Source organism: Nannospalax galili, unplaced genomic scaffold, assembly GCF_000622305.1.
Source record: "Nannospalax galili isolate Female #2095 unplaced genomic scaffold, S.galili_v1.0 scaffold218, whole genome shotgun sequence".
In the NCBI taxonomy this organism is placed as follows: Eukaryota; Metazoa; Chordata; class Mammalia; order Rodentia; family Spalacidae; genus Nannospalax; species Nannospalax galili.
Window position 1 is genome coordinate 4259170 of NW_008343207.1, and position 14839 is coordinate 4274008.

General features: G+C 44.8%; 1 protein-coding gene across 3 annotated transcripts in view; it reads right to left on the reverse strand.

Moving 5' to 3' along the window:
- Positions 1-3549: 3549 nt before the first annotated feature.
- The window catches only part of Anapc7 (anaphase promoting complex subunit 7), a 29317-nt gene continuing 18027 nt past the window's right edge, over positions 3550-14839 (reverse strand). For 2 of the 3 annotated variants that reach the window (XM_008839390.2, XM_008839391.3), the window contains 5 exons: positions 12965-13082; positions 10016-10212; positions 8421-8645; positions 7103-7253; positions 3550-4267 (listed from right to left, as the gene is read on the reverse strand). In XM_008839390.2, coding sequence (XP_008837612.1) covers positions 4078-4267; positions 7103-7253; positions 8421-8645; positions 10016-10212; positions 12965-13082 — 881 coding nt within the window. In that variant the 3' untranslated portion in view covers positions 3550-4077. Of the gene's footprint in view, positions 4334-7102; positions 7254-8420; positions 8646-10015; positions 10213-12964; positions 13083-14839 lie in introns of all 3 variants that reach the window. The other variant, XM_029566602.1, reaches the window with a different exon arrangement.

A 14839-nucleotide genomic window follows, 5' to 3' on the forward strand; every position in this document is an offset into this window, starting at 1 on the left:
GCACCCCAACACAGGGTTTCAAAAAGACCAGACCAGACTAGAAACAAGCATTCAGCAACAGTAGAGGGCCACAGTAACTAACCGGGGCTCTGAAGCAGCACGTAACAAACGTAAAGGCATCCTGCCCAAGGCCATGTGTCTAGAGGAACTGCACAGCCTGAGTGAGAGACCTAGGGAGGGACAGGTTTTCATTTCTTGCATTGTGCATGCTACCCATTTCACGGACTGTTAATCGTTTATTCAGATGGTGGATTACAGACCATCTCTTCACAGTTTTAGGGATAAAGCATCCAATTTAAACAAAATTTAAGGCAGTTATTTGGCATGAAGTACATTCCCATTGTCCTGCAGTCAACACCATCCAGAGAACTTCTGTTAAACATTCAGCGACTGAAGCTCCTTCCCCATATGACTCCAGGTGTCTCATGTGAACAGCCCAACTACTATTTGTCCTTTAAGTGAAGGTTTCTTCCATTTAGCGAAACGTGCGTTTGTTACTTTCAGTGGTTGCATAATACTCCATTGTGGAGCTGGACAACATTCTTCTTACCTGTTCTCCACTGGACACCTGAGTGGTTTCCACTGTTCAGCAGGTTGTGAGCACAGGTGCACAAGTCCCTGTTTGAGGCCCTGCTTTCATTTCTTTGGGTATATACCCAGAGGTGGGATGGCAGATCAGTGAGTGTTTAAACTTTGGATTCACCAGACTGTTTTTCCAGTGGCCACACCTTTTACATCACACCAACAACGCACATGAGTACTCTTATTTAAAATTAACTGTCTACTGATGGCTTCTTAAGGAAGCCGACCTGTACGGTTCTGGCTTGTTCCAGATGTTGTTGGTACCTTGTACTTTGTAAAATAAATGACTCAGCTCTACTGATGACTAACATCTCCCAAAACAATCCAGGAAAACTTCACACCTGGCTCTGACCACTAAGAACCCAGGTGAGGCCAGGACAGGTCCGCTGCTGGCCCAGGGCTGGAGAGAGCCCAACAGCAGAAGCAAGCCTTTTGTGCCCTCCCTAGAAGCCAGGTGGCAGCTGAGGCCCCACCCACTACCCTGGGGTATGGGGTTCCTGAGGAATGTGGAAAGCCTGAGCAAGATGCTTACCTCAGCAGCTTCCCAGGAGGCCGAGTGAGGTGTATGTCCAGTCTGGCCTCACTGCCTGTCGTCAACAGGTAATGTGTCTCTTGAGAACTAGTCTCGGCAGAGCCTGCAGTGAGTGTGGTGAGCTCATGCTTGTATAAGTGGTGAGAGGCTGCCAGCCCAGGCCAGCCCAGGCCTGCCCGGGTGAGGTACAGAAGCTGGTTGAGGCCCATTCCTCCCACCCACAGGTGGCTGCAGAGTGCAGCCTAAAGGCCCCTTTGAGAAGCTGGGCACAGCAAGCTAAGGTGTCTATGCTGGAGTCCAGAGTCCCAGCCCCAGCAGTCTATAGCACTGGGAAACACGCCCAAGCATGTGACTGGCTAGATGAGGGCAGAAGCTGGCCTTCTGCTCCCTAGGAAGGATCAGAAGAAGGAGTATGTCTTCATGGGTCCTCTGCCAGTCCCCTGGGCCCAGTAGGGGCAGAGCAGTGGGAAATGAGGCCCACGGGAATGGTGGGGCTACAGACCCCACCAGCTACCGTGGGAGGTCTGGTGGCTATTATCTCCCTGATGGGTGTCAGAGTGTCAGGCCAGCAGTGCCTCTGGCTCACTATATCCTCAGCCTAGCAGGCAGCTGAGGAAACAAGCTGTATCTCTAAGTACACACCCTCCAGTTAGGAGCCAGGCTTACAGACCCAGTCAGGTCCCTGAAAGTGGGAATAGACCTCAGCTCAAATGCCCTACCCCAACTATGAAACTCAGATGTCACAAGGTCCCTCTGGGGACCATGGGTATTTAAGGGTCATCCCTACCCAGGTTGCTTTGTCTCCAAGTATCTCAAGTGGGCAGCCAGAGGGTGCCCTGTTTTATGGTGGCAAAGCCATATCCTTTGATATGGCCTGAGTGTCTCTTTGCACCTGAGACACTCCAACCATGCGGCTATTGCACCCCTTCCCACCTCAGCCTGAGACTGGATCTGACAGGTCCAGCTGGATGTTGCTGGGATGGAGGGGCAGACTTCACTGACCCAGAGGTTTCCAGCAGAATGAAGTGACATACCACCACAGAGGGGAGGTACAGGAAGATGCAGAGGTTGGGGAGCTAGGATCCCTCCTGACACTATGGGAACCTGGACTGACAGGAATGAGAGGGAGGGCTGGGCTCAGGTCAGGGACCACAGAGGAGTTTTGCCTTCTGCCTCAGCACTGACTGAGGAGTGGGGGTCTGGTGAGGCTGTCAGTGCCTCCTCTGGGGCGTATGCTCACAAGCTGCCTGTGGGCCACCCCAGAAATGGTGCAGGGCAAGTGGTGCTGCACAGGCTCACACCCTGAAAGGCACGGGAATGTCATTTGATCCATTTTACTTGTTTATCTTTTTACTTACACACACACACACACACACACACACATTACTTTTTTGGGGGGTCTTTTTGAGACAGGGTCTCCCTGTAGCCCCAGCTGTCCTGGAATTCACAGAGATCCGCCTACCTCTGCTGGGATTAAAGGTGTGCACCACCACACCTGGCCAACATATTATTTTTATGTGTATGCGTATATTGCTTGCATGTAGGTAAGTGCACCTGTGTCATGCAATGCCTGTGAAGGACAGAAGAGACTGTTAGATCCCCTGGAACTGAAATTACAGACAGTTGTTAGCTGCCAGGTGGGTGCTGGGATTCAAACCCGGGTCTTCTGCAAGAACAGTATTCTTAACCGCTGAGCTATCTCTCCAGCCTCCAACTTGTTTAGCTTTTAAAAAAATTTATGCATATTAGTGTTTTGCCTACATGTAAATGCACAACACGTGTGCAATGCCCATGGAGGTAGGAAAAGTACATCAGATGCTCTGGAACTGGAGTTACAACTGTTAGCCATGTGGGTGCTGGGAACAGAGCACCCACATGAACAGAGCTGAGCCATGTCTCCAGCCCCACTGTTAAAATCTTCTGAGACAGGATGTTGCTGTGTAGCCCAGTGAGCCTGGAACTCTTGGTCATCCTGCCCCTCCATTGCTGGGATCATAGGCCCTGACCACTTTAGTGTGCAATGATGCAGAGTTCTTCAGGTATTCACTTAGAATAAACCTTCCTGTCCACACTGACTTTTCTAGCACCTTTGTCTGGATCTTGAAAGGCATCACACTTGCACAAAGGATGGCTGTATACATTGGGTGTGACTGGTCTCCCCAGTAGCTGAGCCAACTAGCACTCCAGGCTGCCCCAGGACAGATGTTGAAGCCAAAGCCTGATCACCAGCCTCAGTGAAGAGCCAGGCTGGCCTCACCTGAACTCTGGCAATTTACTAACTCAAACAGATGAACTGTTCAGGGTTCTGGCTTCCAACATTAGGGAAGAAAGGAAGTCTATTTGTGGCAAATGATTCTGGGGCTGTACCAATGTTTCTGATTAAGAGACCAAAAGTAAGAGTCTATAAAAGGCCTTCCACTCTGACACCCCACACCTCACTGGAAAAAGCATTTTATTAGTTGAAGTGGCCCCATGCACAGTCATTCTCCCATCACTTGCTTTTCAAATCTGCTCGGGCTGAGGCCAGCTGCCACCTCAGTGAATGGGAAAAACGCCACACAGCATGACTGCACTGTAGGAAACCCATCACTACTAGGTGAATGTGGTAGGTCCAGGACCATAACTTCTGGGAACTGGAAACCTGTGCCGGGGCACCTGTGTTGCATTCTTGGGAGAGTGGGTCATTCCTGCAAATCCATCCATGTGAAGAAGAACACGTTTTCTGTTTGGTACATCAGAACTGCCCTCTCCAACAGCCCCTGAGTCTGCAGCTTGGAATACTCCTGGACCTCTCCAACAGAGTAGGGAGGACAGACACAAGGCTGGCCAGGCTCAGCACTAAAGTAAAGTCCTGACTACAACTCAAGGAGAGGCAGGGAGCCCTTCTGTGAGCACACCAAAGTCACCATCCTCTGAAAGCATCTTTGTCAGTTCAGGAATCATGAGGACTAGCAGCAGTGCCCTCACTGCATGCCAAACCACTGCTCTTGGTCAGCCCACTGGGCTGCCTCACTGTCGCTGCCCTCCAGATCCCCTTCTTCCCCACTCCCTTCCATGTCGTCCACATCCTCCTCCTGTGTAGCATCCGTGGGACTCTCCTCCTTCTCCATCTTCTGCATCCCCTCTAGAGACTTCTGGTCATTGGGGTCCAAACTGAGGGACACAAAACAAAGGAGAGGCCTGAATCTCTGTCTTGCTTCTTGCAGACTGGTCTGTCACCTAGATGGCCCAGCAGTGCAAACATTAGAGTCAGAGAGACCTCCAAACAATTCCAGCCTCCAAGGTTAGATCCAGGAAGTCCATCAAAGGTTCTAAAAAAATTTTTTCAAAGGGGGATCTTTTCCTAATCTTTAGTTTTTTGTTGTTGTTGTGTTTTTTTTTTTTCGTCTTTTTGAGACAGGGTCTCCCTGTAGCCCCAGCTGTCCTGGAACTCACAATGTAGACCAGGCTGTCCTGGAACTCACAGAGATCCACCTGCCTCTGCCTCCCAAGTGCTGGGATTAAAGGCATGCGCCACCGCGCCTGGCTATAGAATTCTTGAGTTTTTCTCCATGGAGTTCTTAAACTTTTCAAACTATCCTCCTCCTATTCTGTTAGAGGGGGCTACCAGATGACACAAATGGAAAAGCAGGGGCTGGAGAGATGGCTCAGCAGTAATAGCACTGGCTGTTCTTGCAGAGTATCGGGATTGAATTCCCAGCACCCACATGGTGACTAACAACTGTCCATAACTCCAGTTGCAGGGAAAATCTGATGCCCTCTTCTGATCTCCTTAGGCATTGCATGACCTGGGTGCACTTACACACATGCTGGCAATACACTCATGCATAAAATAAAAATAATAAAATATTAAAAAATAAAAACAAAGACAAAAATGTTTGTGGGGTTTGGTGACACATTCCTATAACCCCAACACTTGGGAGGCAGAGGCAGGCAGATTTCTATGAGTTCAAAGCCAGCCTGGTCTACATAGTAACCAGCCAGGGCTATAAACTGAGACCTTGTCTTAAAAAAAAAAATGTTTGTGTCATGAAGTTTAACTCCCCACCAAAGTTACTGTTCTATGTGTAAAACTGTTCTGTGTTCTTATTATAATTACACATACCAGCATTTCAGTTAAATAATACCATCATGCTACATGTGGAACAGATTTTTAAGTTTCTAAGTTGGAGCCAGGACTCAAGGCACTTCCATTTAGTAGCAGTGAGTTGTTACATGTGCCAGCCCTCCAAAGCTCAGCGCCCCCCAAAACACTAACTTATCTGGCTCCTAAGCAACGTTAAAAAAAAACCTGAAGATTGAAGCTAGAGCCTTGTGTATGCTAGGCAAGCACTCTACCACTGATTGACATCCCCAGCCCCTAAACAACCTATCCTCCTTATGACTATCACCCAGGCAGTCAGTAGGCATCTTGGCCCTAGCAAATACCTCTAATGAAACTCCAGTACCTCTTGCTTCTGGGCTTTCAAAAAGTAGTTAAAGCCTTTTCTGGGATCCTGTTCCTATTTACACAGATGCAGATTAATTTGTAATATCTTCTCTTCACCCAAACCTTCCATGTGGCTCTCTCACCTACACAGGGCTCTCATGCTCTGGCTCATCTTGTACTCAGAAGTACTGTGTCCCCAAGATGCTGCTCAGCTAACTACTAGACAAATGAATGGATGTGTGTGAGACTCAATTAGGATAGCCCCTTGCCATATCCTACATACACACCAACAACCCTGAAAGAGATCACATCTGTACTATGCAGTACAAATACCGTTATTTAGTATTTACTACACATCAGGCACAGTACTAAGAGCTTTACAAAGAATACTCTTAATGCTCATTCAGTCATTCATTTATTTTATTTTCATATTTATTTTTTACTGTTGAGTACAAACTCAATAGTGTATCTGTGTCTGTCTGTTTGTGTCTATATCTATGCACGGGTAGGGGTGGGGCTGCCTGAGAAGCAGGTCCAACAAGAGAAGATGCTGGACCCCTTGGAGCTGGAGTTACAGGTGTGAGTCTGTGAGTCACCCAATGTGGGTGCTGGTACCCAAACTCAGGTCCTCTGTAACAGTAACAAGTGCTCTTAACCACTGAGCCAATTCTCCAGCCCCCCATTTTATTTATTTTTAAAATTAGAAAAACTTATTACTAGCTGGGCATGGTGGTACACACCTTTAGTCCCAGCACTGGGGAGGAAGAGACAGGAGGATCTCTGTGAGTTCAAGGCCAGCTGGTCTACATAGCGAGTTCCTGGCCAGTTGGGGCTATAGGGAGACTATGTCTCAAAAAAACCAAAAGAAAAAAAAAAATTACTGTGCAGTGTCTACCGATGAGGAGTGTGTGTGTGTGTGTGTGTGTGTGTGCGCGCGCACGCGCATGCCATGACAGGCATGTGGAAGTCAGAAGAGAATTTTGTGGAATTGGTCCTCTCCTTCCACCTTTAGATGGATTCCTAGGTCTCTAAGCTGATGGAGCACATACGATTACCAGATGAGCCATCCCCCCACCCCTAATTCAATCACTTAATACCTACCCTATAAGGTAGGCACAGGCAAGGAAATTTGTTAGTTTTCTGACCAGGATGACAGGAGTGGAAGTTGTAGTCACTTCAGAATTTAAATTCTTAATTACTTCACTGGATAGAAACACAGGAAAACAATACTAACAGAATACATATATATTTTATATTCTGCATATATATATAATATGCAGAATATAAAATATATACTAGGTATAACCCTATAAAATGTATGTGGGGGCAAGGACAGGAAGATCTGTACATAGGAACTTGGATGTTGTACTTATGTGGGCTGATTATGAGTGAAACAGTTCTTTAATGCTGTTAGTACACTTTGGGAAATTATGTCAGAAGTTATGAATTATTATTCTGCCTCCAACTATGGGTACAGCATACATTTTCAGAGCTTCCATCACACCAGTCCCTGCCTCCTCTACCCTCTTTACCTTCCCCAAGGGAGGCTGAGTGCCTACCTTAGTGCTATGCTATACTGGTCCATTGCTTCCTGGTACTCATTCACAGCTACCAGAAAATCTCCTAGAATCCGATGCAGGACACAGTCACTCTGATTGGCCAGAGCATTCCTCAGCAAAGCAATTCCATCTTCATACTTCTGTTCCCTGCCTGTTGAGAAAGACAATCCTCACTGATCAACAACATTCTAAAACTATATTCTCAGCTCAACTAGTACACACAAACCACAATTACCACAAGATGACAACTTCTTTGCAGATATCCTCGAGAGCATGGCAGTGTAAGGCAAAGGAGCAAGTGTGTGCAAATTTGTATTTCACTAGGAAATCAGGAGACTGAATTCTGATTGGTTTTTAAAATTTTTATTATATTTATGTGGTGTGTGTCAAGGTCAGAAGATAGTTTGTGAGGGTTGGTTTTCTCCTTCTACCATGTAGGTCCTCGGGACTCAACTCAGGTTGTCAGGCTTGCCCTTGCCTGCTGAGCCATCTAGTTGGTCACCTGATTTTTAAAATATATTCTTAAACCTTAACTCAAAAAGTCAAATTAAATTTTATGTCCTGAACTATCCCAAATCCAGTTTATCATAAATTAGAACAAATAGTGTCCCTAAGCCATGTGATGCCCTGTGCTGCCTTGAGACTGAGGATGCCAGCCAGAAGGCCATCACCACATGTGGCTCCTTGACCTGGGCTAGAACCATAAGCCAAAACAGACCTCTTTATAATATAAATCATGAGTAAAAAGAACAAGGCTTTTAAAAAGAAGGTTAAGAAAGAATCCAGATAGCCCACAACAGTTTAAAAAAGTTAGCTGGGGGCTGGAGAGATGGCTCAGCGGTTAAGAACACTGGCTGTTCTTGCAGAAGACCCAGGTTCGAATCCCAGCACCCACATGGCAGCTAACAACTGTCCATAACTCCAGTCCCAGGGGATCTGACAGCCTTTTCTGACCTCCACGGGCATTGCACTAAACGGGTGCACTTACCTACATGCAGGCAATACACGCATACACATAAAAACAATGAAATTTTTAAAAAATAATAAAATTAAAAAAAACAAAATATCAGTTAGCTATATTCAGCTTAAATTAGTTCAAAACAACCAGATAAAGATGAACTGAACAGCTATGAACCTATTTAGCTAGTTTGAGCTGATTTAAGCAGGTCTAAGCCACATCTGGTTGTGCTATATATAAATCACTTCTCACAGGCTCAGACCTGCTTGCTCATTTGTAAGCGGCTGGGACCAGAGCACCCACCAAATATGAGGCATCACAAACTATAACAAAAACAGGGCAGAGATCCAATGCACTTACTGAGTAGTTCTGCTTTTTTCACCACAGCCTTAACATAGTCCGGCCTTTGGGTCAGGGCTTTATCTAACAAAGTTTTGGCTTTCTCCTGCGTCACTGGGTCTTCCAAACAAACGGTGGCTAATAAGGTAAGAGTCTGTGCATTTGCACCTAGAGTTTTGTAAACATTGTTGGCCATTACCATCGCTTCTCGAATACTATTAGAGGCTAAGTAACATTCGATGAGACCTGAGGAGAAAAACACGTAAAGAAGCTCAAAAGCATGACATGACAGTGCTCCACCTGCAAGCCTTCAAAGTTTCAATTAAAAGGGAGGCTGGGGGAGAACTGTGCTGGTGAAACTGGCCTGCAGAATATGCAGATGGAAAAGCTAAGATGTGTTCTTCCCCAGAGTACTTGACAGATGTTTCCACAACTGCACCCACAAGATGGTGAAGGAGGCATGCTAAGGAAACTGCAGCCCACCTGAGAGTTGAAGAATGGCAACAATAATAGTTAACCCTGGCACTAAAGCAGTGATGTCTCCAACAAAGCCCATGGGTTCACTGCCTCTTAAGCCATCATTTTCCAGCTGGGTTCTGTCATCTTTGGCCTAACAGAAAGTGAATGTCCAAGCCGAGCATGCCTTTAGTACCAGCATTTGGGAGGCAGAGGCAGGTGGATTTCTCTGAGTTCAAGGCCAGCCTGTTCTCCATAGCAAATCCAAGCCAGCTGTGACTACAGGGAGACCCTGTCTCAAAAAGACCAAAAAAAAAGAAAGTCAATGTCCAAAGGCTAGTGTGGTAGTGGTACAAATACAATCTCAGCACTTGGAAGGTGGAGGCAGGAGGAATAGGAGTTCAAAGTCATTCTTGAGAATATATGTTCAAGAACAACTAGGGCCTGTTGCAATCCCCACCCCATCCCCACCAAAAAAAGTTAATAAATAACAGCCTGGTGTGGTGGCACATGCCTTTAATCCCAGGCAGATCACTATGAATTCAAGGCTAGCCTGGTCTATATAGTGAATTCCAGGCTAGCTAGGACTATAGGGAGACCCTGTCTCGAAAAGACCAAAAAAAAAAAGCTATTTTGGTATCTGTGACTGAGTCACCAAACATTGCTGAACTTGGAGGCACAGCTCTACTGGGCTATAGTCTGGGCTAGAGGGAAACCCCATTTTAAAACAAACAAAAAACAGACAAACCAGGGGCTGGACTGATGGCTCAGTGGTTAAGAGCACTGGCTGCTCTTGCAGAGGACCTGGGTTCAATTCCCAGCACCCACATGGTGGCTAACAACCGTCCTTAACTCCAATTCCAGGGGATCCAGTGCCTTCTTCTGACCTTTGTGGGCATTTCACAACATGGGTGCACTTACATGTAGGCAATACACTCATAAACAAAAAATAAAATTATTTTTAAAAAACCAGACAAACCAACCCCTCATAATCAATTACATACATTAACCAAGCAATCTATGCTGAAGTGACCTTACAGTCTGGTCTTTAAAGCCCCCACAGATAATTTGAATCTACAACAGGGCTTAGAAGTGCTAGCCTAACAAAACCTTCCACCTGAATATAGCTCTCATGCCTATACTGGTAATTGCTATCTTACCTTCATAACAGTCTAAGCGGCAAGGTGCAAGCCTTATAGCCTCCCGAAAATGAATTATTGCTTCTTGGACTCTGCCCATATTCCTGAGTGCTGCTCCTTTAAGCAATAAAGCTTGAACACTATTACTGTTCAGCTGAATGGCCTTGGCTCCTAAGTACAGGGCCCGAGAGTAGCGTTTGCTATAGAAACTATGGCACCTAAAGAAAAAAGAAATACCAGAAGTTATCTGAGAGAAGCCTATAAAGAAGCCTTAAGGCCAGCTAGGTGGCAAATTCCTATAATCCTAGCACTTGAGAGGCGGAAGGCAGGGGGATAGAGAATTGAAGACTTGCCCAGGCTTCATAGAGAGATTGTCTTTAAAAAAAGGGCCAGTGAGATGGCTCAGAGGGTAAAGGCACTTGCCACCAAACTTAGTGAGTTCAATTCCTAGGACTACATGGTGGAAAGAGAGAACAGACTCCCACTAGTTATCCTCTGACCTCCATATACTGTGGTAGATGTGACACTGATAAGACACACACACACACAAAATGTAAAACAAATGGGTTTTTTTGGTCTTTTTTTGAGACAGGGTCTCCCTGCAGCCCCAGCTGTCCTGGAACTTACTATGCAGACCAGGCTGGCCTTGAATTCACAGAGATCCGTCTGTCTCTGCCTCCTGAATGCTGGGACTAAAGGCGTGTGAGACCACACCCAGCTTTGTAAAACAATTTTTTAAAAAAGCTTTATCCACAAATCACAGACAACACAATGCATAATGCCTGTTATAAACCATGCATGAAAAAGCAAAACAAACATAACAATAATAAATATATACATTAACTTTTAAATCCTAAAGGGGGGAAATCTTATCAGGCATGGTCAAGAACACCTATAATCCAGCTTTGGGGAAGTAGGGTGGGACTAAAAAGTTCAAGGCCAGCCTCAGCTACACAGTAAATTCAAAGCCAGCCTGGATTACATGACACCCTGTCTCAAAAAAAAAGAAGGAAAAGAAAATTTTAAAAAGAAAAAAGATATGTCATGCAAGAGAAAGATCCTGATAATTTGGAATATAAACTTCAATCTGAGAGACATTTGGAGAAATTTATTTATAAGCCAGGTCATTAGTATCGATTTTATTTTCTGTTTGTGCAGGGCTGGTGGTGAGGGCTTAGGGTGAATGAGGGCCAGTGTGGCAAATGTCACAATTTAGAGATGCCTGATTCAAGAAAGACTAAATTCCTGTAGTTGTTAAGCAAAGCATGAACTCAATTTGCTTTCAGAACTGTTCCATCTGATTTCTCTTGGCTCCATCAAGATCTTATTTATTTATTTATTTATTTATTTATTTATTTATTTATTTATTTATTGATTTATTTCAACAGTACAGCTAGCATGATATGGAAAAGGAATGAGGAACTTTGTCTTATCCGGGAAGAGATTTTCTTTTCTGACCCAGAACAGTATTCAAAACCACAAACAGATAACAACTGAAGCCCACATGGTTTTTTTGGAACCTATTCTGTGGATAATTTGTTGCTTCTAAGGTCATTGCCATCAGCAATGATATTTTCACAAAACAGACACACAGACACACAGGATTTTGGATCAGGGATAAGGTAGGTCATGAAGGAGAAAAAAGGAAACATAGTTTATGATTAAAACTATGTGTTTAGGGGTGGAGAGATGGCTCAGCAATTAAGAGCAGCAATTACTGCTCTTGCAGAAGACCTTGGGTTCAGTTCCCAGCACCCACATAGCAGCTCATAACCATTTACAACTCAAGTTCTAGAGGATCCAATGGCCCCTTCTGGCCTCTGTGGGATCATGCATGTACATGTTGCACACAAACTCATGCAAGCACACACACACACAAATAATTTTTTTTAAGCTACTTGTTTAGCTTAGCTTATAGAAGTTGATTACGAGAAAAGCCCAAGTCTAGTAAGATTGTTTACACTGCTTTTCTAAAGGCTAGCTACATTTTTTTTAATAGTTTATTTTATGTGTTCGAGTGTTATTGACTGCATGTATGTGAGTGCACCAGTGTGGTGCAATGCTGAGGAAGTCAGAAGAGGGCTTCGGATTCCCCTGGAACTGGAGTTAAGGACAGTTCATAGCCGCCATAAGGGTGCTGGGAATTGAACCTGGGTCCTCTGCAAGAGCAGTTAGTGCTCTTAACCACCCAAGGCTAACTAAATTTAAATGAGCTGATTACACAGTTGGAAGGCAGATCAGACAGTGGTAAATTATCTCAAAATTTAAGAGTAGCTTTGGTCACAAAGCTTAGGTAAGAGAGAAGGCATTCCCAGAAAAATAATTTGCACAGCCCAGTCCTAAACACAATGCATTATCTCAGCGCTTACCCCTAGAAGTAGGGATCATCAGCCCATTCTCCAAATGAGAAAACAGCCTCAGGTGAATGTAAACCCAAAATCATGGGCATGCACTAATTTGATCAGGTCTGTTACCTCTCAAACCTTATGCTTTCAACTTATATTCTCTTAAAGAGAAACCATAATTTCTTTTTTTTTTTTTCATTTTAAAATTTTATGTGTATGAGTGTATTGCCTGGATATGTGAGTGTACCTGTGTCATGCAATGCTGCGGAGGGCTTTGGATTCCCCTGGAACTAGAGTTAAGGACGGTTCGAAGCTGCCATGTGGGCGCTGGGAATCGGACCCAAGTCTTCTGCAAGAGCAATCAGTGCTCTTAACCACTGAGCCATCTCTCCAGACCCCCATAATTTCTTAAAAACAAAACAAAACGCACTAGCTGGGCATGCTGGGGCACACCTTTGATCCCAGCACTGGAGAGGCATGGGCAGACAGATCTCTGTGAGATTAAGGCCAGCCTGGTCTATATAGCGAATTCCAGGCCAGGTAGGACTACAGGGAGAGCCCCTATCTCAAAAAGCAAAACAAACAAAAATACTGAACACTGGAGAGAAAGAATGAACAAGCATACCCAGAGACAACCCAGGGCTCTGCATGCTGATCAGAAATGTTGAAAAGGCGACAGCCAAGGTTCTCCACGTCCTCCAGCCGCCCTTCTCGTGCCAGGAGGTAGCCATATACATCCATTCCTAAAAGAAAGGTAAGAAGAGGCTCTTTGACCAAAGCAGTAGAGGTCCTCCAAAAATGAGGGCCAGTGAGATGGCTCTGTGAGTAAAGGTACTTGCCACCAGCCTAATGAACCTAAGCTTAATCTCCCAGACATGGAGAAAACCCTCTTCTGAAAATTATCCTCTGACCCACCTGTGTATACACATATGAAAATTTAATTAAAATAAATCAAAATAAATAGAACCAGGCATGCACACACCTTTAATTCTCAGTACTTAGGAGGCAGAGGCAGGCATATCTCTGAGATCAAGGCCAGGCTGATCTACATAGTGAGTTCCAGGCCAGCTGGGGCTACAGGGAGACCCTGGTCTCATACAGACCAAAAAATAAAAATAGATAAATAGGAGCTGGAGAGATGGCTCCAAGGATAAGAAAACTGGCAGCTCTTGCAGAGGACCCAGGTTTGATTCCCAGGAACTACAGAGCAGCTAACAACTGTCCATAACTCCTATTCCAGGGGATCTGACACCCTCTTCTAGCCTCTGTAAGCACTGCACAAATGTGATGTACTTATATACGTGCAGGCACTTATACACATAAAATTAATTAATTAAAATAAATAAATAAATGTCTGGAGATGTAGCTCAGTTGGTAGAAATGCCTGCCTAGCATGCATGAAGCCCTAGGTTCAATCCCTACCACCACATAAACACCAGTAGGGGGAGGGTATACAAGCTTGTACTCCTAGCATTTGGAATTGGAAACAGGAAAACCAGAAGTTCAAGGTCAACCTCAGCTATATAGCAAGTCTAAGCCCAGATTGGGCTACATAAGACCCTGTCTGTACATGTAATCTTAGCTAAAAGTCTGATAAAGACCCTGTATCTGAATGAATGAATGAATGAATGAATGAATGAACAGCAATCCCATCCAAAAAAAAAGAGGAAGGTGGGCTGGAGAGGTGGCTCGTGGTTAAGAGCAGCTGCTTTTGCAGAGGACCTGCATTTGGTTCCCAGTATCCACAGTGGAAGGCTCATAACCACCTGTAATTCCAGTTTGAGGGGATTTGATGCCCTTTTCTGGCCTTCACATACACATTAAAAAAAAAAAGGGCAAAGAAACAGCAGGTCCTACCCTCACAACTTGAAAGTCTGTCCTTTTCAAGAACTGTTTGTCTCTAAATTGTAGAGTGGTAAACAGCTATCATAACTCATTACCAGAAAAGGCTTAAAAAATGAATCAGAAAGTGCTGTCTCCCAAAACCTCTCAGCAGTTAGTACATGCTTATTTACCATGCTGAAAAAGCCCAATTTCAGAAAAAGTTGGCCTATTCAAAAAAAAAAAAGCTTGCATTCTAGAATGTAGTTCATTAGGGAACACTACCTCTTCACATTCCCAAACCCTCTTCCCTCACATTATAAAAAAGGGTCCCATGCTGGCTAGCACCACTTCTTGCTACCACACTCCTCACCATCCCTTCAGATTCCCATTCCTCTCAAGGCAAGATTACAGCCATTCTCCTCCTGACCTTAGCATAAACTTTCAATTCCAAGCTACAAATTGACACTAGACTATTTCTAATTATTTCTAAACATTGTATTTTCTTTCTTTGGTGTGGGAGGTGGGCTTGAGACAAGAATTGCATGTAACCTTGAACTCTCGATCCTCCTACCTCTACCTCCCAAGTGCACCACCATGCCTGCCTATAACCGTGGACATGGACAGCTTGGAGAAGATGAACAAACACTAGGCAGGTGGGAGATCTTGTACAAATTCA